The sequence below is a fragment of the Pelophylax lessonae genome (assembly GCF_965119305.1).
Source record: "Pelophylax lessonae genome assembly, chromosome: 11".
Lineage (NCBI taxonomy): Eukaryota > Metazoa > Chordata > Amphibia > Anura > Ranidae > Pelophylax > Pelophylax lessonae.
Window position 1 is genome coordinate 225,921,187 of NC_138778.1, and position 25,230 is coordinate 225,946,416.

Below are 25,230 nucleotides of genomic sequence, written 5' to 3' on the forward strand. Positions count from 1 at the left end.
AACTGCCCTGTTGGGAGCTTTTTAGTGAAATATCAGGGGTCCTTTGATGTCTCTCTCCTTTCTCCACCCTCTTCTCTATAGCCTCAGCTGCACATATGAATGAATAGGAAGTGCTCAGAGACTTCCTGGCCATTCACAAACTGAAGCATACTAAACGTAGTTTTCTATGCCTCAGTGATGAATGAACACAGGCGCGATCAGTACCGATCGCTCACTGTGTTATTTCAGTAAAGGTAGGGGCTGGTAAATATGACATATTTACCGGTCCCCTTCCTTGCCATCCTGAAATTACCCCCCTGTCTGTTCTCAGAAAGGGTACATAGAGGGCCCCGGGCAGCAGGTGGGTGGGGATGATCAGAGCGGTGGAAGAGAGGTAGGGGGGTGCAGATACTAGAACCGATCCCCCTGCAGTGCAGTCATCGGGAGAGAAAGGAGGAGTGCTGTAGGGGTAGCCACAAGAGGATTGATATCAGCAATAAGGCCGCACAGCTGGACCTCCTGCTCGGCAGGTGCCCGGGCCCCCCCTTTTGAACTAATGGGGTCTGGGCCCAGTACAGGAGGGCTGGCTGTACTGCCTTATCAGCGGCCCTTATAGTCAGTTAAAAAGGGCTAACGTGTTTCGGCACATAGCCTTGATCACAGCAGTTACAAAATATATAATGCAAGCTCCCATATATATATATATATATATATATATATATATATATATATATATATGTATATATATATATATATATATACACACTATATCACCAAAAGTATTGGGACGCCTGCCTTTACATGCACATGAACTTTAATGGCATTCCAGTCTTAGTCCGTAGGGTTCAATATTGAGTTGGCCCACCCTTTGGAGCTATAACAGGTTCAACTCTTCTGGAAAGGCTGTCCACAAGGTTTAGGAGTGTGTCTATGGCAATGTAATACTTTTGGTAATATAGTGCAGCCCTCAAAAATTTCATTTGCCTGCTCGCATTTTGCGAGTGGAATGATGAGGAATGGCGAGTAAGGGCTGTTCTGTAAGAAAAGGGTGGACCCGGGGCGCAGAGCAGTGCGCCCTGAGCCCACCCATTGTGCGACAATAGCGAATGATTCTCCTCCTGGCCAATCAGAAAGCGGGTCCGAGACCCGTTTCTTGATTGGCAGAAAGGAGAACAATTGCCATTGTCCAAGGAGGAGGAGGGAGATGCAGGGGATTGAGGAAAAGCCATCGCTGCATAAAGTAAGTGCATGCTGGTCTCTCTGCACGCTGTGGTCACTCTGCATTGAAGGGGGCACGCTGTGGTCACTCTGCATTGAAGGGGGCACGCTGTCGTCACTCTGCATTGAAAGGGCGCACACTGTGGACACTCTGCATTGAAAGGGGGCATGCTGTGGGCACTCTGCATTGAAAGGGGGCAAGCTGTGGGCACTCTGCATTGAAAGGGGGCACACTGTGGGCACTCTGCATTGAAGGGGGCATGCTGTGGGCACTCTGCATTGAAAGGGGGCACACTGTGGGCACTCTGCATTTAAGGGGGCACGCTGTGGCCATTCTGCATTTAAGGGGGCATGCTGTGGGCACTCTGCATTGAAAGAGGGCACGCTGTGGGCACTCTGCATTTAAGGGGGCACACTGTAGGCACTCTGCATTTAAGGGGGCACACTGTGGGCACTCTGTATTGAAGGGGGAATGCTATGGTCACTCTGCATTTAAGGGGGCATGCTGTGGGCACTCTGCATTTAAGGGGGCACGCTGTGGGCACTCTGCATTGAAAGGGGGCATGCTATGGGCACTCTGCATTGAAAGGGGGCACGCTGTGGTCACTCTGCATTGAAAGGGGGCACGCTGTGGGCACTCTGCATTGAAAGGGGGCACGCTGTGGTCACTCTGCATTGAAAGGGGGCACGCTGTGGTCACTCTGCATTGAAAGGGGCACGCTGTGGTCACTCTGCATTGAAAGGGGCACGCTGTGGTCACTCTGCATTGAAAGGGGGCACGCTGTGGGCACTCTGCATTGAAAGGGGCACGCTGTGGGCACTCTCCATTGAAAGGGGCATGCTGTGGGCACTCTCCATTGAAAGGGGGCACGCTGTGGGCACTCTCCATTGAAAGGGGGCATGCTGTGGTTAATAATGTTGTTAATATTTTTTTGTAACTTAATTCTGAATAAAACATTTAACAGTGTAATTTTATGAGATATTTTACACGGGCGTGTTTAGGGGCAGACCAGGGTAGGGTTTGGGTGGGGCAACAAGTGGCGAGTAACTCTTAAGGCCTGGCTAGTAGCTCATGACTTGAAATTTTGAGCCCTGATATAGTGTGTTTGCTATCCAAGGACCAACCTGGTGCCTAATTCTGAACGATGGACCCAACTGTTGGCTCCATGAATGATTCATAACTAAGGATTATTAGATTTTTTTTTTTCCTGACTCAATACCAGAATTCTTTCTGCTCACATCTTTATCTTTTTGATTTTGGTGTGCGGTGTGGATAGGACATAGAGAAAAATACAATTACACTCACCGTATGCCGGATAGCGGACTTTCATACAGCAGACAGAGCTCAGAACTGTCAGATTCGTCAGGCTACAAAGACCAAAGAAGACCCCACAGAAGGCGTAATATTTACAGATCACTTTATCAAACAGCCACCTGCAGGGAGAGAGGCTTCCGTTATCCTAAAACACTTGATGAGCTTTTCTATCTTTCAGGTACTCAGTTGGTGAGAATCCCTGCGCTTAGTTCCTAATTCTGCACACCTCCTGTGGCCAATTATGAGTGTTTCCCGCCATCCCTGCACCCAAGTCGTGCCCATTATTAGGGGTTCCCACCATCCCTTCTCAGAGTTACTGGACATGCATACCTTGAGCAGCCATTATGAATGGTTCCCACCGTCCCTTCACACCTGCTGTGCCCATTATTAGGGGTTCCCACCATCCCTGCACTGAGTTCCTGGACATGCATACATTCTGCAGCCAATATGAGGGGTTCCTGCCATGTCTGCACACCTGCTGTGCCCATTATGAGGGGTTCCCACCATTCCTATACTGAGTTCCTAGATATGCATACCTTCTGCAACCATTATGAGGGGCTCCCACCATTTCTGCACACCTGCTGTGCCCATTATGAGGGGTTCCCACCATTCCTACACTGAGTTCCTAGATATACATACCTTCTTCAACCATTATGAGGGGTTCCCATCATTTCTGCACACCTGCTGTGCCCGTTATGAGGGGTTCCCAACATTCCTACACTGAGTTTCTAGATATGCATACCTTCTGCAACCATTATGAGGGGTTCCCACCATTTGTGCACACCTGCTGTGCCCATTATGAGGGGTTGCCACCATTACTACACTAAGTTCCTAGACACTGTGCCCATTATGAGGGGTTCCTACCAACCCTGTACTGAGTATCCAGGTCTGCATACCTCCTGTAGCCATTATAATGAGCTCCCACCATCCCTGCACTACATTCCTAGATCTGCACATCTGCTGTGTCCATAGTGAGGGGTTCCCAAAATATAGGGGTGGGCAACTGGGGCCCTCCATCTGCTGCGTAACTACATGTCCCATTATGCCTCTGGGAATCACAGTTAGGGCTGTTGTTTGAAATCATGGGGCCCCATACAGCCTACCTGACAGGGTAACCCCTCATGTCCCACTTTTGAGAATGAGAAAGGGACTGAAGACATAGATTCCTCAGTTCCTTTCTCTGCAGCCTCAGCTGCACGGATAAATGAACAGGAAGCGCTTGGAGGCTTCTTGTTCATTCACAAGCTGAAGCATAGTAAACATAGTTCACTATGCTTCAATTTTTATATTACATTATAGGGAATACTACAGGAGGACCCCCTACCTTCTTAAAATCGCCTTTACTCTCTCCTGCACAGCTTTGTTTGGCCACCAGGACTGAGGAAAGAAGGCTCCAACCCCTTAGCTGGACAGCACTGGGGCACTCATATGTCACTAGAGATGGCCAGCAAGTCACATGCCCACCCAAACCTGGGAGAGTTGGGTATTTCACTCCTGGCAGTCAAATGTATAGGGTTGGGAGCACAGAAATAAGAGTGCATGCTCCTGTGAAGGGAGGAAGTTAGTAACCATTTTATTTGGGATTTCTGGCTTTAGATAGTTTCCATGTGCTCCCCCCCCCCCCCCCCCATTGATATTGACCATTTCTTCACTGGCACTTACCTGTGAGCAAAGAGCGAGGGGATAGCCAGAGGGAAGAGAGTGCCCGTCATACCCAGGTCACTGATCGCCAGGTTGACGATGAAGAATTCGGCCGGCTTCAGTATAGAGCGCTTGCGATATGCCACAATCAGCAGCATGGAGTTTCCCGACAGAGAAAAGATTCCTGCCAAGGGAAAAACGCAAACCATCACACCGCCATCTGCACAATGTTTTTGTGGAATTACAAACACCAAGACACCAATCCTGCTCTTCTATTACACACCAGACAATGAGAAGAACAGAGTTACCGGTTGCCTTGGACACATATCCTGAGAAGAAAATCCTATTAATAAAACTTCACAACTTTTATTTCATCTTTTTTCCACCATGTGCACAAAGGCACCAGATTAGGCTTTCCTCATGCTCTAAGCTTTAAATACATCAACAGAAATCAAATCAATGGTAAAACTTCAATGTCTTTGCCTTCCATTCATGTAGGATTGGATGCATTGTGTGGTGGGCCGAGGGGCAGGACCCGGACGGAGAGGACTGGGAGGTTGTGTGAGAATACCCCTTTCAACAGTTGATAGCAACCAGGTAATTCAAGTTCAAGATTTTGCATAGAATTTATTTTACACCACAGAAACTGCACCATATTTACCCAACTACTCCTTCACACTGCTGGAGATGCCCAAGCAATCCTGATGGATTTAGCCTTAAATTTTTGGGACTGTCCACAGATACACATTTATTGGCAGAAATTGACAATTCATAACTACTCTGACTACCATCCCTGTTCCCTTAACAGTTATTGTATGCTTATAGGGGTTGGTGGGCTCTCTGGCCTTTGCCAGGGCTATGCGCACCCTTTTGGGTATTTTACACTAGAAAGGCTATAGTGCTCAAGTGGAAATCAGACCCCTACTCTACATTTCTGGAAACACCTCATTAACTCACCAGCTCCCTTTTACAAGGTGACCTATTTGTCTCTGGGTTGTTCCAAAAAATTTGAGAAGGTGTGGAATCCTTGGTTAAACTCTGATTCTACTATTGGTACACAAGGTGATGGGGGACTGGACTCCTCACCTCCCAGTAATAGCTAACTAGACCCTGGTTTCAAGCCAGGTCTCTGAGGGGGGCTTCTAAAGCTATTTATGTCCTCAAATTATGTAAGGGGATTGCCTTGACCTTGGTCGGTTGTTCTTCAGTATTGTAAGGGAATTGCCTTGACTTTCGTGGGGTGTCCTCGAGTATTGTAAGGGGATTGCCCTGACCTTCGCGGGCTGTCCTTGAGTATTGTAAGGGGATTAGAGTATATTTGCATCCTCACAGAATGGTACTGTGGATGCGAGTATAGTTAAAACAGTGCCATGTCCCAAATTTTTTGCAAGATTTGTTAGTGAACTCTTATGGACTTTATAGGCACCAAGATATGTCTTAAAAAAGTCACGCCATCTAGACATATGGGGAGGAGGCCCACTGATTATGAATACTATGGGGTCCTGCTGGTGGTTTTGTTGATGTTTATGCTGTAGTTTGGGTAGCATGCTATTGTGAGAATTTTAACTTGCACTAATAAAATATATACTTTAAGACATTTTTTTCTTGGTGCCTATAAAGTCCATAGGGGTTCAGTAACAAATTTGTATTGTAGATTCATGGGCTGTCCTCGAGTATTGTAAGGGGATATCCCTGACCTTCGTGGACTGTCCTCGAGTATTGTAAGGGGATTGCCCCGACCTTCGTGGGCTGTCCTCGAGTATTGTAAGGGGATTGCCCTGACCTTCGTGGGCTGTCCTCGAGTATTGGAAGGGGATTGCCCTGACCTTTGTGGGCTGTCCTCGAGTATTGGAAGGGGATTGCCCTGACCTTTGTGGGCTGTCCTCGAGTATTGTAAGGGGATAGCCCTTACCTTCGTGGGCTGTCCTCGAGTATTGTAAAGGGATTGCCCTGACCTTCGTGGACTGTCCTCGAGTATTGTAAGGGGATTGCCCCGACCTTCGTGGGCTGTCCTCGAGTATTGTAAGGGGATTGCCCTGACCTTTGTGGGCTGTCCTCGAGTATTGGAAGGGGATTACCCTGACTTCGTGGGCTGTCCTCGAGTATTGTAAGGGGATTGCCCTGACCTTTGTGGGCTGTCCTCGAGTATTGGAAGGGGATTACCCTGACTTCGTGGGCTGTCCTCGAGTATTGTAAGGGGATTGCCCTGACCTTTGTGGGCTGTCCTTGAGTATTGTAAGGGGATTGCCCTGACCTTTGTGGGCTGTCCTCGAGTATTGGAAGGGGATTACCCTGACTTCGTGGGCTGTCCTCGAGTATTGTAAGGGGATAGCCCTTACCTTCGTGGGCTGTCCTCGAGTATTGTAAAGGGATTGCCCTGACCTTCGTGGACTGTCCTCGAGTATTGTAAGGGGATTGCCCCGACCTTCGTGGGCTGTCCTCGAGTATTGTAAGGGGATTGCCCTGACCTTCGTGGACTGTCCTTGAGTATTGTAAAGGGATTGCCCTGACCTTCGTGGACTGTCCTCGAGCATTGTAAGGGGATTAGAGTATATTTGCATCCTCACAGGATGGTACTGTGGATGCAAGTATAGTTAAAACAGTGCCACGTCCCAAATTTTTTGCAAGATTTGTTAGTGAACTCCTATGGACTTTATAGGCACCAAGATATGTCTTAAAAAAGTCACGCCACCTGAGCAGACATATGGGGAGGAGGCCCACTGATTATGGATACTATGGGGTCCTGCTGGTGGTTTTGTTGATGTATATGCTGTAGTTTGGGTAGCATGCTATTGTGAGAATTTTAACTTGCACTAATAAAATATATACTTTTTTAAGACATTTTTTTTCTTGGTGCCTATAAAGTCCATAGGGGTTCAGTAACAAATTTGTATTGTAGATTCGTGGGCTGTCCTCGAGTATTGTAAGGGGATTGCCCTGACCTTTGTGGGCTGTCCTCGAGTATTGTAAGGGGATTTCCCTGACCTTCGTGGGCTGTCCTCGAGTATTGTAAGGGGATTGCCCTGACCTTCGTGGACTGTCCTCGAGTATTGTAAGGGGATTGCCCTGATCTTCGTGGGCTGTCCTCGAGTATTGTAAAGGGATTGCCCTGACCTTCGTGGACTGTCCTCGAGTATTGGAAGGGCATTGCCCTGATCTTCGTGGGCTGTCCTCGAGTATTGTAAAGGGATTGCCCTGACCTTCGTGGGCTGTCCTCGAGTATTGGAAGGGGATTGCCCTGACCTTTGTGGGCTGTCCTCGAGTATTGTAAGGGGATTGCCCTGACCTTTGTGGGCTGTCCTTGAGTATTGTAAGGGGATATCCCTGACCTTCATGGGCTGTCCTCGAGTATTGGAAGGGGATATCCCTGACCTTCGTGGGCTGTCCTCGAGTATTGGAAGGGGATTGCCCTGACCTTTGTGGGCTGTACACTAGTATTGTAAGGGGATTACCCTGACTTCGTGGGCTGTCCTCAAGTATTGTAAAGGGATTGCCCCGACCTTCGTGGACTGTCCATGAGTATTGTAAGGGTATTGCCCTGACCTTCCTGGACTGTCCTCGAGTATTGTAAGGGGATAGCCCTGACCTTCGTGGGCTGTCCTCGAGTATTTTAAAGGGATTGCCCTGACCTTCGTGGACTGTCCTCGAGTATTGTAAAGGGATTGCCCTGACCTTCGTGGACTGTCCTCGAGTATTGTAAGGGGATTGCCCTGACCTTCGTGGACTGTCCTCGAGTATTGTAAGGGGATTGCCCTGACCTTCGTGGACTGTCCTCGAGTATTGGAAGGGGATTGCCCTGACCTTCTTGGGCTGTCCTAGATTATTGTAAGGGGATAGCCCTGACCTTCATGGGCTGTCCTCGAGTATTGTAAGGGGATTCATTGTATTGTATTAGATTCATTGAGTACTTGTTTTTTTTTTTTATTTTACCTTTCTTTGTGGTTTGTGCTTTCTTTTTAATAAAAAACAAAAAAAGTGAATATTGCGTCTAATGGGGGCAGTTTTTTGGTACAAGAACAGTTTCAAATTAGGTGAAAGCAGCTTCTGTTACCCTTAGGAGCCATTTAAAGCCCATCTCACCATAAGCCCCCGTTCACAACGGTGCAACTTGTCATGTGATTTGACAGGTCCAAATCGCATGACAAGTCGCACACTATTGTCGGCAATGGAACTGTTCAAATAGGTCCGACACCGATTTGAAAAAAAGGTTCCTGCACTTTTTGCTATTTCAGGTGCGATTTGCATAGACATCTGTGCATGAAGTCACACAGATGTCAGCCAAGTCGTGCCTGAAACCACACTGACCTGCGGCTTTGAAATTGTGCGACCTCAAGTGAAGTCACACGATTTCAGAGTTGGATTCAGTGTGAACGGGGGCTTAGAATCCGACAAAAACAACTTTAAAAGAGAAGTGCGGGATTTGAAGAAAAAAACAGTCATGCCCACCTAGGTGGATGCAGCATCTGTCCCCCACCGCCTCTACAATGGAAACTGAGTGAGCAAGGACTGCTGATTGCTCAGTTTTCTGTCTTCAGTGTGCAGGGAGCCGGTAACTGTCAGTGCAGGGGGCCGGAGCGGCTGGCTCAGGCTTTCAGCAGCCCACCAAGAGGCTGAGCCAGCTGCTGATCAGGCATCTGGGTGGATCCCGACATTAAAGTCGGGATCTCTCCAGAATCTGGATTGGCTGAGGGAGGTTAGCAGTCAGCAGACTTTAGCCTGCTGTCAGCTGAATACGGGTCACAGGAGTGCAGAACGAAGTGCACTTCTGTGACTTATAAGAGAAGTAGGGCCAAAAGAGCTTTTGCTCTGGAATGGAATGGCGTTAGGCGGCCGAGGTAAGTATTTACTTTCTTCTTTGCAGGGAGCTTTTCATTTCAAGTTTATCAGCAGTCTCTTTGGGTTTGACTTCCCCGTTGACTCTAAGGTTCAGGTCACATCTATGCAGGTTGCAATTGATGCGTTCTACAGTACATTTTGCTTTGTTTTTTGCATTTTTGCCCAAATGATTTTGTATTTCTAATCCATTTTGTATTTTTTTTGGACAATTTGTTGTCGGGCAGGATAAACAGAAATTGCAGAAAAAACGCACTACATGCTTTTCCGTAGCATCTCCATTAAAGTCTATTGAACCAAAAAAGCAAAAAAAAAAAAAAGTACTGTTTGTCGGTGCGGCCGATTATCGCGGACCAATAATCCCTTTTTTTGAAGAATTGGTATAGTTTACAAACTTACTGATATTATACATATTGGTCTCCCCCTGTCGAGGCTGTTGAGGCTGCCACCTTTTAGGGACCCACTATGTCATTGGCCCGGGTAGAAGAAGCCAGGACAGAAGGTTTTGCACTGCAGGCCCATTGCGCGGAGTTGCGCAGCACATGCACACAACATCATTACGTATGTTGCCTCTGCGCACTGGGCCTGCAAACGTTCTGACAGTCTTACTGAGTCCTGGCTTCTTCTACCCGGATAGGTCAAAGGCCGCTACCTCCCTCACCTCGCATAGTACATGCCACCGAACGGCTGGACCAGAGAGGACACGCCAGCAAGCAGCCACTCAACCACCCACTGCAGGGTGCCAGCCAGCCACACACAGAAGGGTGCAAGTCAGCCACCCACAGCAGGGTGCAAGCCATCCAGCTACCCACAGCAGCGTGCCAGCCAGCCACCCACAGCAGGGTGCCAGGCACCCACAGCAGTGTGCCATCCAGCCAGCCACCCACAGCAGGGTGCTAACCAGCCACCCACAGTAGGGAGTCAGTCAGCCACCCACAGCAGGGTGCCAGCCAGCCACCCACAGCAGGGTGCCAGTCAGCCAGCCACCCACAGCAGGATGCAAGTCAGCCACCCACAGCAGAATGAAAGCCAGCCAGCCACAGCAAGGTACCAGCCAGCCACCCACAGGAGGGTGCCAGCCACCCACCCACAGCAAGGTGCCAGCCAGCCACAGTAGGGTGCCAGCCCGTCACCCACAGCAGTGTGCCAGTCAGCCAGCCACCCACAGCAGGGTGCTAACCAGCCACCCACAGCAGGGAGCCAGTCAGCTACCCACAGCAGGGAGCCAGTCAGCCACCCACAGCAGGGTGCCAGCGAACTTTAAATGCACAGATTATCAGTACCTGATATGTGGAGACGCACTAGACCCACAAACATTCTAAAAGTCTTCTACCGGGATAGGACAAAGCTCGCCACCTCCCATAGAACGGCTGGACCAGTGAGGGCACGTCAGCCAGCCAGCAGCAACCCACCCACAGCAGGGTGCCAGCAAACTTTAAATGTACAGAATATCGGCGGCTAAAAAATTGATATCGGTATTGGCCCTCAAAAAACGACCCCTACCTGAAATCTATTCAAAATATCCCAATTTAAAAAACCAAGGAAATGAAAACTCTCAATTTTGCTTCTCCCTCTTCTCCCACAGACACCAGACTGTTCTGGAAGATCGGCTAGTTTTTATGTATCTGCATTGACTGGTTCTGCTCCAGAACACATTGGTTTTGCATAATTTGTGACAACTCCCTCAAAGGACGTCAGAAGTCAGCCCATCGGAGCGCAGGGATTATAATGTGTCAGGAGTCGCGGAGCCGTGGATTTTCCAGCTGTCTTCCTCCACGAGCCTGACACCTGAACACACCATGGAGACACATCCACACAGGAGAGGGAAATCTGCCCTGTTTACCTTGGTTGCTCTGCTGTAGTCAACACTAAGCAGGCGGTATGCTTGTAGAGTAAAAAAAAAAAAAAGCCACAATTTTCCCCGACTCCCAACTCCGTCATTCAGAATTATCAAGCAAGAAGCTCCGCTCTAATTAATATGGATGACAGAGCTGAATCAATGTTTCATTAATGTAAAGAGGAGTTCCAGCCTGTAAAAAATAAATAAATAAATAAATAAAAGTCAGCAGCTACAAATCCTGTACAAAAACTGTAGCTGCTGACTTTTAATATAAGGACACTTACCTGTCCTGGAATCCATTCATTATCTGAATCCGAATCCGAGTTCAAAAGTTGAATTTTTTTTCCCCTATGGGCCCAAACTTCTATTGCATCAATGTGACGTCATCCGAGTGAAACAAATGCATTCGATCATTTTGTTATCATTTTATTTTTTTTTTTGATTCGTTGACATTCGTTACTCTGTCCATTCGGAGATTCGTATACCTCCGAATCGCCTAAAATGACATTTTCGTCCGAAAAAGGAATCAGGACGAAACGCACAGGTCTACCCCCAGCACAATTCATGCATTCTAGGTCTGGGACGGATCAGGAGGCAATGACCCTACCTAGCTTTACATGTTTGGATTGTGGAAGCAAAGCAGAGAGAACATAGAAACCCCATGCAAGCACTGGTGGTCCTAAACCTCGGACCTGCCATGCCCGAGCCATTTTCTTTAGTGGTGCACTGTTACCGCCTACTGCCTAAAACCTTCAAAAATGATGTGTGCCCCCCTACTCCTCAACCCTCACATCCTCAGATACATTGCGCTAAATAGCAGAACAGTTACCGAACAGGGTGTAGATCACTCCTAAGATGATGTCATTGGTCTTCGATATGGAAGAGTGAAATTCTGACGTGTTTGAGCCATTTCCCATCTGCAGATAAAAAGATAAAATGGTTATTGAAACGTGATTTAAAGTGCAGACTCTGCCCAACCACTGGACAGCGCTTGTTTAACCCCTTCCCACCCACCCTTTAACCACTTCTGGACCGCCCACCGCCTATTTACATCGGTACTTTGACGTTAAAGCGGAGTTCCACCCTGGATTTTTTTTTTTAAATACCCCCGGGACAGTCAGGGCTAGTACATTCCACAATGGCTAGCCTCTGATCTGTCCCGGGTTGCACTTACCTGTTAGGACAAATACTTACCTTGAAAACGTCTTGTCCAGCGCTGCCATCTCAGATGTGGGCAGCTTGAAGCCAGCGAGATCCCCTTCGGCGTCTTCTTCCGCCTTCTTCGGTCCCACGATGCCCTGCGCCGGCCCCGACGTCACTTCCGATGTGCTCGCGTCATCCCTCCACAGCTTCTGGGCATGCCCAGAAGCTGTTTAGAAGGGGATGACGCGCGCGACCCGGAAATGACGTCGGGGCCGGTGCAGGCGCAATGATTCCTGGGAGCGATGACGTTCAGCTCCCAGGAATCATTGCAGAGCCAGGAAGTGGCCGCCGAGGGGAGGAAGAAGGAAGAAAGGTAAGTATTTTTTCTTCGCTACGAGGGAAGTAAAAAAAAAATAAAAAATATGCGATTATCCATTTCTTTTTCAGGTGACCCGGAGCGAGAAGATGGAGGTAAGTATTAAATTAGGGTGGAACTCCACTTTAAATACCAGGGTTATGGCAACAGATAGCTGCCATAACCCCGATATTTTTTGAAACAGCGGGCAGTCCTCTTTCACATAAGGGTGGTCCCAGCGGCGGATTCGCCACGGGATCACCCTTACGGTGTGGCGGGAGAAGCGCCCCCCCCGTTTCCCGGCCCTCCCTCTGGTAAGCTGGGAAAACGATCCGGTCTGCGCTCCTCACAGGCAAGAAGTTGAGTGAGGGCAAGATGGCCCCTGCTCCACCACTCCACTCTATGGCCTTGGAGGACCGGAGCGACGTCAAACGTCGTCTCCTAGCAACACATTTATACAGCCAACTTTTTTTCATCATGAAACAAAATGACTTTTTGACCCCAGATCTCACAATAAAGAGGACCTGTCATGCTTATTTCTATTACAAGGGATGTTTGTCCCCGTTAGCTTGCGCGCAGAAGCGAATGCATACGCAAGTCCCACCCACGGTGTTCAAACCACACATGTGAGGTATCGCCGCAATCGTTAGAGCTGGTAACCTGTAGAAATTTTTAAATTGTCGCCTATGGGATTTTTAAGTACCAATGTTTGTCGCCATTCCACGAGTGTGCGCAATTTTGAAGCATGACATGTTGGGTATCTATTTATTCGGCGTAAAATTATCTTTCACATTACAGAAAAAAAGTTGGGCTAACTTTACTGTTTTCTTATTTTTTTGTGAATTTTTTAAAAAAAAATTGCGTTTGGAAGACCGCTGCGCAAATACGGTGTGATAAAAAATATTGCAACGATCTCCATTTTATTCTCTAGGGTCTCTGCTAAAAAATATATATATATATAATGTTTGGGGGTTCAAAGTAGTTTTCCAGCAAAAAAAAAATGATTTTAACTTGTAAACGACAAGTGTCAGAAATAGGCCCGGTCCTTAAATGGTTAGGGGTTTCCAAAAGCCAGGAGATGGAGGCGGGCATTCGGGTCTCTTGACCGCTGTGATTGGCTGTCACAACTGTTGCAAGTCATTGGAAATCATGGAGTGCGACTTGTCATGACTTTGCAGCCCCAAATCGCAGATCAAGTCGCACAAGTGTAAAAGGGGCCTTAAGGAATGACCGCCCGTGCCGTTTCTTCAGGGCAGTGTGTTGTTACTGGCGGCTTCGGGAGTGACGTCACTGCGGCTTCGGCCAGTCACAGCCAGGAAGCAAGACGGGGTAATGATGGACGCTGCCTCCCGCGACGGCATCGCATCGCTGGAACGCTTTGTTTATATGTAAGTTTAACATTATGTGCTAGTATGCGATGCATACTAGCACATCATGCCTTTGCCTTGCAGGTAAGTGAAAAAAAACCAAAGTGCAGCAGTTTACAACTGCTTTAACCACTTCCCGCGAATCACCGTTGCTGTACGTCGGCTGAAAGAAGTGGTTGTACCGGGGTGATGCCTGCAGCTAGAGGCATCACCCCGGTGCTTTTTTAGAGCCGGCGGTCGGCTTTCAGGTGGTACCGGCAGATGCAGCTCGGGAGCCACTCGGTCGTTACCCCAGCGAGCGGGAGGGGGGACACCCCCCCTCCCCTCCCGCCGCCTTCCGTGGCTCTGTCCCGGGAGAACCAAGCAACCACCTGGCACGTGCTCCAGCTGGGTGGAGTACAGAACAAAGCCGCATTCAGCTTTCATCGGGTTTCTGATGATGTAACCAGGAAGCGGTGTCCATGACGTCACGTCCGAGTTGCGCAGCGGCTAAAGGCGCCAAATTTAAAAAAGTGACAGTATTCAAAAAAACGCAGTTTTCGACATTTTGAATACTTTGAAGTACAGTGGAGGGGTTTGGGGTCTTTTAAACCCCGATCTCTCCATAAAAAGTACCGGTCACTGCCTATTACTGTCACAAGGGATGTTTACATTGCTTGTGACAGCAATAAAAGTGATCAGATTTTTTTTTTTTTTTTAAACTGTGCTAAAATTTACAATTTAAATAAAATAAATAGGAAAAATAAAATGTTAAAGAGCCCCCGTCGCCGTGAGTTCGTGCACAAAAGAAAAACGTATACGGAAGTTGCGCCCGCAAATAAAAGCGCTGTTTAAACCACACATGTGAGGTATCGCCGCGATCGCCAGAGCGAGAGCAATAATTAAAAAAAAAGAGCTACCCTAAACTGGTAACCGTTAAAAAATTTGAATACGCAAGTCGCACCCACATATGTAAACGGTGTTCAAACCACACATGTGAGGTATCACCGCAATTGTTAGAGCAAGAGAAAAATTTCTAGCACAAGATCTCCTCTGTAACTCCAAACTGGTAACCATTACTTTTTTTTAAAGCGTTGTCTATGGAGATTCTGACTGTAGTTTGTCGCCATTCCACGGGTGTGTGCGCAATTTTAAACCGTAACATGTTGGGTATCTATTTACTCGGCGTGACATCATCTTTCACAATATACAAAAAAATTGGGCTAACTTTAATGTTTAGTTTTTTTAAAATGCAGTGAAATTTATTTTTTCCAACAAATATGGCGTTTGAAAGACCGTTGCGCAAATACCGCGTGACAAACAAATATTGCAACGACCGTCATTTTATTCTCCAGAGTATTTGTTAAAAAAAATATATTATATATAATGTTTGGGGGTTCTAAGTAATTTTCTAGCAAAAAATACTGATTTTAACTTGTAAGCCACAAGTGTCAGAAGGCTCGGTCCAGAAGTGGTTAAGGGGGGGGGGGGGGGCGGGGGGTAAACATTCTGGGGCTGAAGTGGTTAAAGTTCGACTCTGGGAATTACACAAAAACTACCTTTGCAGTGGCCAATACACTTCTAGGGGGAAAGGAGATCTCTGATCACAGCATTCACTTTCATTTTATAACATCAGTATTGTAATAACAATATAAACAATACTTATCATTGACAATCCAATATAAGCTTACCTGAAAATCTCCTGCCATGTTGAGAATGCTGCTTGTCTGCTGCTTCTCTCCTTCCACAACTTCCTGTATTCCCTGCATGCTTTGCAGCTTCTCCTCTATGTCCAAGGACTACATATCCCATGGTACCTTGCTGCCTGCAAGTTGTGATTTCCTGCACCGACTCCGCCTCCTCAAACTCCTCCTCTCCGCCCCTCTGTAAGACAGAAGGCAGGCTCTGTGAAATGTGTGACACAGCAACTGGGCATAGTGACTACCTATCACAGAATGTGGGAGGAGCTCCACAAAGTAACTTTACAAACTTCAACTGACAATACTTTTTCTGGCATTTTTATGTTTACAAGTTTAACCACTTAAGCCCCAGCCCTATTTCGGACACTTTTTGTTCACGCGTTAAAACCAGTATTTTTTCCTAGAAAACTACCTAGAACTCCCAAACATTATATATATTTTTTTAGCAAAGACTCTGGAGAATAAAATGTCGGTCATTGCAATATTTTTTATCACGCGGTATTTGCGCAGCGGTCTTTAAAGCGCCATTTTTTTGGAAAAATTTTGGAAAATCACATTTCACTAATTTAAAAAAAATACTAAACAGTAAAGTTAGCCCATTTTTTTTGTATATTGTAAAAGATGATGTCACGCCGAGTAGATACCCAACATGTTACGGTTTAAAATTGCGCCCCCCGTGGGATCGCGACAAACTACGGTCAATAGAGATCTCAATCTGCGACGCTTTAAATTTATTTAACGGTTACCAGTTTAGAGTTAGAGTGTAGCACTTTTTTTTTTAATTATTGCTCACGCTCTGGCGTTCGCGGCGATACCCCACATGTGTGGTTTGAACAGCGATTTCATTTGTGGCTCGACTTCCGTATACGTTTTTTTTGTGCGTGAGCTAACGGTGACGGGGGCGGCTAAAGTTTTTTTTTTTTTTTTTTCCCCATTTATTTTATTTATTTTTTTAACTTTATTAAAGTTTTTAAAAAAAAAAAAAAATCTGATCACTTTTATTGCTGTCACAAGCAATGTAAACATCCCTTGTGACACCAATATGTAGTGACAGGTACTCTTTATGGAGGGATCGAGGGTCTAAAAGACCCCAAACCCCTCCACTACACTTCCCTGTATGCAAAACGCCGAAAACGGCATTTTTGCATACAGCCGTTTTTTAAATTTGCCGCCTTTTGCAGCACAATAACCCGGACGTGACGTCATGGACGCCGCCTCCGGGTTACGTCATCGGAAACCCGATCGATGCCGCTTCCGGCATTCATCTGGACTCCATCCAGCCGGCGGACGTGCCGGCTGGGTGCTCGGGGCTCCCGGTGGGACGGGAGCCCCAAGCAAAGCCACGGAAGGCGGCAGGAGGGGGGGGGACGTCCCCTCCTGCCCCCCGGGTACCGATCGAGCGGTTCCCGAGCCGCATCTGTCGGTACCGACGGAAAGCCGACCGAACTAGAAGCATCATCCCGGTATAACACCGCAAAGTTTACTGACGTAGATCTACGTTAGTATGCGGTAAGTGGTTAAATCAACATTTTTCTTTCTAGAAAATTACTTAAAATCCCCAAACATTATATATATATTTTTTTTATAATGGACCCTAGAGAATAAAATGGCGATTGTTGCAAATTTTTGGTGTCACATGGTATTTGTGCAGTGGTTTTGCAAATGCAATTTTTTGGAAAAAATACACTTTACCCCAAGGCTTTTTTTTTTCTCAAAGAATAGGAGGTGCAGGAACTCCCCCCTTCTGAGTCACCCCTTGTCTCCACCCCCTACCCACCACCGTCCCTTAGTTCCACCCCCTAGCTGCCTCCCAGTACCGCCCCTTTTAGAGAATACAGAACCAAGTATCATTCTGTGGTGCAAAGTCATTTGTATGGAACTAGTTAATTATAACAAGACAAGCAGCAAAATAGATCCCCTTCAGCTTGCAACAATAGATCCCCAGCAACAATAGATCCTCCCCACAACCATGCCCCCTCCACAACAAAATACCGCCCCACCAACAATAGAGCCATCCCAGCAACAATAGACCACCAGCAGCAACAACAGATTTCCCAGCAGCAAGCATCAATTAACCCTCCAGCAGCCAGTAACAATAGACCTCTCTCTCAACAGTACAGTAGATCCCTTCCAGCAGCAACAGACCCCCCTGGGAATATAAAACCCCTCCCAGCAACAATAGATTCTCCACCAGCAACAATAGACTTACCCAGCAACAATAGACACCCTATACATAAAAAGATCCCCAGCAGTGACAATAGATCCCCCAGCAGCAATCATCGACCCTCCAGCACATCCCCAGCCCCCCTTGCCATCACATACATTCAGTGGAAGAGGTACCGGAACTGCGTTCCCCCACATTCCCCCTGAAAAGAAGCTCCGCTTTAACCACTTGCCGACCAGCCGGCGGAGAATCAGCTGTGTCCCACGAAACGACGTACCTTTCGCCACAGAGGAAGCTGATCTGCGGTCCAGCGGCCGCCATCGCTCCCCATAGAGACAGAACGGCGGTCTGCCATTGTAAACACGGCAGACCGCTGTTCTGTCAGTAATGAACACAGGGATCCTCCTATTTAGGAACACAGGTCTCTGTGTTCATGCAGCAAGCCCATCCCCCACACAGTTAGAAAGCACCCCCTAGGAACACGCCTAACCCTTTGATCGCCCCCTGGTGTTACCCCTTCCCTGCCAGTGTCATTAGTACAGTGACAGTGCATATTTTTAGGACTGATCACTGTAGTAAAGTCACTGGTCCCCCCAAAAGTGTCAGTTAGGTGTCCGATTTGTCCGCCCCAATATTGCAGTTCTACTATAAGTGGCCGATCATCCAGCAATCCAAACCCCCCACACAATAAGAAAACACCCCCTAGGGACACATTTAACCCTTTGATCGCCCCCTCGTGTTACCCCTTCCCTGCCAGTGTCATTAGTACAGTGACAGTGCATATTTTTTAGCACTGATCACTGTATCAGTGTCACTGGTCTCGAAAAGTGTCACCCCGTGTCCGATTTGTCCGCCGCAATATTGCAGTTCTACTATAAGTGGCCGATCATCCAGCAAGCCCAACCCCCACACAGTTAGAAAGCACCCCCTAGGGACAAACCTAACCCTTTGATCACCCCCTGGTGTTAACCCCTTCCCTGCCAGTGTCATTAGTACAGTGACAGTGCATATTTTTAGCACTGATTACTGTAGTAATGTCACTGGTCCCCCCCCCCCCAAAAGTGTCAAAAATGTCAGTTAGGGGTCCGATCTGTCCGTCGCAATGTCGCAGTCCTGCTAAAAATCGCAGATCACTGCCGTTACTAGTAAAAGAATAAAAAATAAATAAAAATGACATAAATCTTTCCCCTACTATGTAGACGCGATAACTTTTGCGCAAACCAATCAAAATACAATTATTGGGATTTTATTTGCCAAAAAACACTGCTAAGTGGCGTTTTTTTGATGTTTTTTTTTTTTCATTGCTTTTTTTAAGCCTGGGTTGTGTTTGGAGAAGTCATTGAGGAACATAGCCTGGGGTAACACTGGTGCATGCTGAACACCGCAGGTGATTTGCACCAAAAACGCACCGCATTCCTGTGCACATCACATGTGATGTCTGTGCGATGCGATTTGAGCCATATGTTTTGTATGGCTTAAATTGCATCACATTTGCACATTTGTGAACACCCATGCGATGCGATTCTGGGAAGAGCAGTGCATTTTGCAATCTGTTTCGGGTATCGTTCATGGAACATAAAGCCCCCGTTGACATTGTGCCGATTTGTCGTGTGATTTGTCACGTCGAATCGCATGTCAAATCCGAGCCTGTTGCCAGCAACGGCAGCGGTTCACACTGAAGGCGGGTTTGAAATCATTCAGCTGAACATGTGCGATTTCAAACTCGCATGCCAGTGCGACTTCGGGGGCCATTTGACAGACATCTCTAAGGGTTAATGCACAGATGTCTATTGAAGTCGCCAAAAGTAGTGCAGAAACTACTTTTGGGAATCGATGCAGCGCCGCAAAGTCAGGGTCGCACCAATTCGGACAGTGATGTTGCCAGCAATAGGTTCTGATTTGGCATATCAAATCGCATGTCAAATCTGCCCGATGTGAACGGGGGGCTTAATGTTCCATGAACGACACCCCAAAACAGATTGCAAAATGCAGTGAGCTTGACAGAATTGCATTGCATGGGTGTTGACGCCCATGCGATGCGATTTTGATGCGGGGAAAAAAGGGTCCACATTTGCACCAAAATGTCGTAGGACCCTTTTTTCCCCCGCACCTAAATCGTATCGCATGGGTGTGAACACCCATGCAATGCAATTCTGGCAAGCATTGTCTGAGAGGTGATGTTTAGCTAAAAACGCCAAAAAATGCTAAAAAACCTCTGAAAATCGCACTACAAAGCTACTGGCGTTTTTATAACGTCCCGTGTGCATGAGGCCTAACAACCGATGACTCATCAGCTGTCAGGGGGCTTCCCCGCTGACAGATGAAATGTAAACAAAAGACTGCCAGCAATGAAAAATGCAAAAAAAAAAAAACTGTGTGCCCCCCCCCCCCCTCACCAATCCATGGGCATGTAGCCTGGCAGGCCAGGGGAGGGGGGTTGAGCGAGTGCGGGGGCAGGGGGGCTCTACCATACTCACTCACTCCTGTGTAATGATGAAGGAGGTGGGGCCTGTGTAATGTCGGGGGTAGTATGAAGGAGGGGGTTCTGTGTAATAATGGGGGAGGGGGTCCTGTGTAATGATGTGGATAGTATGAGGGAGGGGGTCCTGTGTAGTGTCAGGGGTAGTATAAGGGAGGAGGTCCTGTGTAATAATGGAGGAGGGGGTCCTGTGTAATGATGGGGGGTAGCATGGGGGAGGGGGTCCTGTGTAATGGTGGGGGTAGTATGGGGGAGGGGGTCCTGTGTAATGATGGGGGTAGTATTGGAGAGGGGGTCCTGTGTAATGATGGGGGTAGTATTGGAGAGGGGGTCCTGTGTAATGATGGGGGTAGTATGGGGGAGGGGGTCCTGTGTTATGATGGGGGAGGGGATCCTGTGTAATAATTGGGTAGTATGGGGGAGGGATCCTGTGTAATAATTGGGTAGTATGGGGGAGAGATTCTGTGTAATGTCGGGGGTAGTATGAGGGAGGGGGGCCTGTGTAATGGTGGGGGTAGTATGAGGGAGGGGGTCCTGTGTAATAATGGTGGAGGGGGTCCTGTGTAATGATAGGGGTAGTATGGGAGAGGGGGTATGTGTAATGATAGGGGGTAGTATGGGGGAGGGGTCCTGTGTAATGATGGGGGTAGTATGGGAGAGGGGGTATGTGTAATGATAGGGGGTAGTATGGGGGAGGGGTCCTGTGTAATGATGGGGGTAGTATGGGAGAGGGGGTTATGCGTAATGGGAAGGGGTAGTATGGGAGAGGGGGTATGTGTAATGATAGGGGGTAGTATGGGGGATGGGTCCTGTGTAATGATGGGGGTAGTATGGGAGAGGGGGTTATGCGTAATGGGAAGGGATAGTATGGGAGAGGGGGTATGTGTAATGATAGGGGGTAGTATGGGGGAGGGGTCCTGTGTAATGATGGGGGTAGTATGGGAGAGGGGGTTATGCGTAATGGGAAGGGGTAGTATGGGAGAGGGGGTATGTCTAATGATAGGGGGTAGTATGGGGGAGCAGTCCTGTGTTATGATGGGGGTAGTGGAAAAGATCCTGTGTAATAATACGGTAGTATGGGGAGGGATCCTGTGTAATGATATAGGAGGGGAGTCCTGTGTAATAATGGGGGAGGGGGACCTGTGAAATGATGTAGGAGGGGGTCCTGTGTAATAATGGAGGAAGAGGGTCCTGTGTAATGTCGGGGGTAGTATGAGGGAGGGGGTCCTGTGAAATGATGGGGGTAGCATGGGGGAGGGGATCCTTTGTAATGCTGGGGGTAGTATGGGAGAGGGGGTCCTGTGTTATGATGGCGTTAGTATGGGGAAAAGATCCTGTGTAATAATGGGGTAGTATGGGGGAGGGGTCCTGTGTAATGATGTAGGAGGGGGTCCTGTATAATGATGGGGGTAGCATGGAGGAGGGGATCCTTTGTAATGCTGGGGGTAGTATGGGAGAGGGGGTTATGTGTAATGGGAAGGGGTAGTATGGGAGAGGGGGTTCTGTGTTATGATGGCGTTAGTATGGGGAAAAGATCCTGTGTAATAATGGGGTAGTATGGGGGAGGGGTCCTGTGTAATGATGTAGGAGGGGGTCCTGTATAATGATGGGGGTAGCATGGGGGAGGGGATCCTTTGCAATGCTGGGGGTAGTATGGGAGAGGGGGTTGTGTGTAGTGTAAGAGCTAAATTGCATGGGGGGGGGGGGGGCAAGAAAATGTTTGCCCATGGTTCAACCAATATTAAAGATGGCCCTGATGCTGATTGAATGTATTGAGTAGTTTCCTGCTGTCCTGCCCCTGAACATATACTGTAGGCAGATCAGGAATTTTCACTTTCCAGTCTAACTGCCTAACCAACCAGCCTTTTCATGAGAAAACGTCAGCGACGGCAGACTCCATGCTTCTCTCCTGAAAGGTTACGATAAAAAATGAATGCATCTCCTCCCTTACGCGTTGCGTCTTGGAATGACAACATGCATTGTGAAGCGGCTCTGATATTTGTATTATACGGAGGGCAGAGGTAGAATTTCCCTCACACTTTCCTAATCAGACTTATGCACTCCCAATATTCCATTTATATTCCATTGCTCGTATAACACTACAGAATCGCACGCGGGCGCAGTGAATCTACCGATCTAATAACGTATTGATCATGGATTACAGCTGCCACAACATTGCCGTGATCAGACACCATCAGTGTCCCGGGTTCACATGAAGGTTTCCGGTTCTATAATGATCACATGTCCCGGGTCACCGTCCTCCTGCAAAAATCTGCTGAATATATCATTAAAATACTCATCACATGGCCGGGGGGGGGTAATGACAGATGATTGGGGGTCAGCGATGTGAGGCACAATTCTATTACAGTAATATGAGTGATTGAGGCTTCACATGACCCGAATACGGAACAGTGTTTAAGTCTTTCGCTAAGCACAAACTACAATACAGTGCTGTGCTACCCACAATGTAACGCTTTTATATACCCAAAATACAGGAGGGAAATTTCCGTTTAAATTTATTAATAGCCATACAGTGTGAATAAATACTTTATTTTTAGAATCTTTAGTTTATTTCTAGGAAAAGTGCTTCAAACTTGTCTTTGTGTAAAAAAATCTTTAAGCACCCCCCCCCCCCGTTCACATCGGTGCCACTCGTAATGCGATTTGACAGGTCAAGTCGCATGACAAGTCGCACCTTATTTTCGGCAATGGAACCGTTCAGATCGGTGTGATGCCGACTTTGCGGTGCCGCACCGATTTGAAAAAGTAGTTTCTGCGCTACTTTTGCCGATTTTAGGTGCGACTTGCATGGACATCTGTGCATGAAGTCGCACAGAGGTCAGCCAAGTCGCACCGGCGTGCGGCTTTGAAATCGCGTGATTTAGAGTGAAGTCGCACGGATTTCAAAGCCGCATTCACTGTGAACCTAGGACTAAACTAAAGTACATTCTACGTTTTATTCCTCTGTACACAAGACGCACTCTAGGATTGACTATGTCTTGATTGAACATAGAGGGATTGAGGTGGTCACAGAGGTGAAGATCGGGATCAAGACATGGTCGGACCACGCACCAGTTAAGAGGAGGATGGAAATAGCGGGGGGTCAACCCAAAGCAAACACCTGGAGACTAAATGAGGAACTATTAAGAGATAAGAAATGGGGAGAAGAAATTAGAACAGAATTAGAACTATTCTATCAAATTAATGAGATTGAAGAAACACCAAATGATATACTTTGGGAGACACATAAAGCCTATATGAGGGGGATTTTTATCTCTAAAGGGGCAAGGAGGAAAAAAGAGAATGTAAAAAATAAGGAAAGACTGATAAAAGAGATCCATAACCTAGAACAAAAACATAAAATCCTACAGAATGCAGAAATTCAACATCAGCTAGTAACAAGAAGAGGTGAATTAAGAAATCTAATAGAACAGGAAATTAGACAGGAGAATAGTAGAACTATAAAAGAAAACTACCAATGGAATAATAAGATCGGGAAAAAACTGGCAAAGGTGCTAAGAAAAAAAAAATCAACGAACTTTATAGAGAAAATAAGAGATGGAAGGGGGGGAAATAGTATATTCAACAGCTGATATAGCGAAGGTGTTTCAAGAATATTAAGGGAAACTCTATAATATTAAAGCGCAGTTCCGGGCACAAAATCAATATTTTTTTTTTTGTGCCCGTCCGCTTCTACACCTTCCCCTGAAAAGGAATTGGATAGTTAGGTTTTTTTTTTTTATTCACTCACCTTGTAATTGAAGATCGAAGATACTCACCTAGTCTTCACTTCCTCCCTCTGTGCCGAGGCTCAGTCGTCTCTTCCGGGCTTGCACTGATTCTTGGGAGCTGAACGTCATCGCTCCCAGGAATCAATGCGACAGCACCGGCCCCGACGTCAGTTCCGCAACGGAAGTGACGAGCGGGGCCGGTGCAGGCGCATTCTGGGAGAAGAAGATGCGGAAGAAGACGCCGAAGAGGACCGCGCCGGCTTCAGCTGCCCACAAGAGAGATGGCAACGCTGTGGAAGAAATTTTATAACTGAGTATTTCTTCTAAAAGGTAAGTGCGAACCGGGACAGATCAGAGGCTAGCCATTGTGGAATGTGCTAGCCCTGACTGTCCCGGGGGTATGTTTGTTGAAAAATGACTTCTGTGCCCGGAACTCCGCTTTAAAGAGGAAGAAGGGGAGAAAGGATTAAGTAAAACGGGAAAAATTAAGCAATACCTGAAAGAGACGAAGTTATCTATGCTAAAACAGGAAAACTTAGATCAGCTAGAAACCCCTATTACAGAAGAAGAGATAAAATAGCCCTAAAAACTACAAAATCAGGAAAGAGTCCCGGACCAGATGGGTATATGGTAAACTACTATAAAAAGCATAAAGATCTGTTAATACCTAAACTAAAAGATTATTTTAATGGGCTGGGGCATAAATATAATATGAGTAAAGAGGCACTATTAGCATCAATTACTGTCCTTTTGAAGGAAGGAAAGGATGCTTCAACGTGCTCGAGCTACAGACCCATTTCACTTTTAAATATAGACGTAAAACTCTTCGCAAAAGTGCTAGAAACCAGGATGAAAAACCTGATGACAGAATGGGTCCATAGTGATCAAGTGGGCTTTATACCCGGCAGACAGGGCAGAGATAACGGAGTCAGGACAATCCTATTGATGCAGCAGATGGTGAAGAGTGGATCCCATGGACTAATACTGTCGATAGATGCTGAGAAAGCATTCGACAGGGTTAGTTGGGAATTTATGATGAATACCTTGGAGGAGCTGGGAATTGGAGTAAAAATGATGATGTGGATAAAAACATTGTATAGTCATCCCACAGCCAAGGGTAAATGGGATCCACTCGGAACCATTTGAGATATCAAATGGAACAAGGCAAGGGTGCCCACTATCACCGCTGTTGTTTCTTCTCTCATTAGAGCCCCTCCTTGCAACAATAAGAGAGAGCCTAGATGTTAGAGGAATAGAGGTCGGGGGGGGGGGGGTGGAACACAAAGTAGCCACCTTTGCGGATGATGTACTATTGTATATCACCAGACCGAGGATAACATTACCAAACGTGATAACAATTCTGAAAAATTATGGTGAACTCTCTAACTTAAAAATTAACCCAACTAAATCAGAGATACAGTGCCTTGCGAAAGTATTCAGCCCCCTTGAACTTTGTGACCTTTTGCCACATTTCAGGCTTCAAACA

General features: G+C 47.1%; 1 protein-coding gene across 1 annotated transcript in view; it reads right to left on the reverse strand.

Moving 5' to 3' along the window:
* LOC309566856 (opsin-5-like) overlaps positions 1 to 25,230 on the reverse strand; it is a 123,764-nt gene that overhangs the window by 18,075 nt on the left and 80,459 nt on the right. The window contains exons 2-4 of the mRNA XM_082272200.1: positions 11,656 to 11,743; positions 4,175 to 4,337; positions 2,504 to 2,631 (exon numbers count right to left, since the gene is read on the reverse strand). Of these exons, the coding sequence (XP_082128326.1) occupies positions 2,504 to 2,631; positions 4,175 to 4,337; positions 11,656 to 11,743 (379 nt within the window). The remainder of the gene's footprint in view (positions 1 to 2,503; positions 2,632 to 4,174; positions 4,338 to 11,655; positions 11,744 to 25,230) is intronic.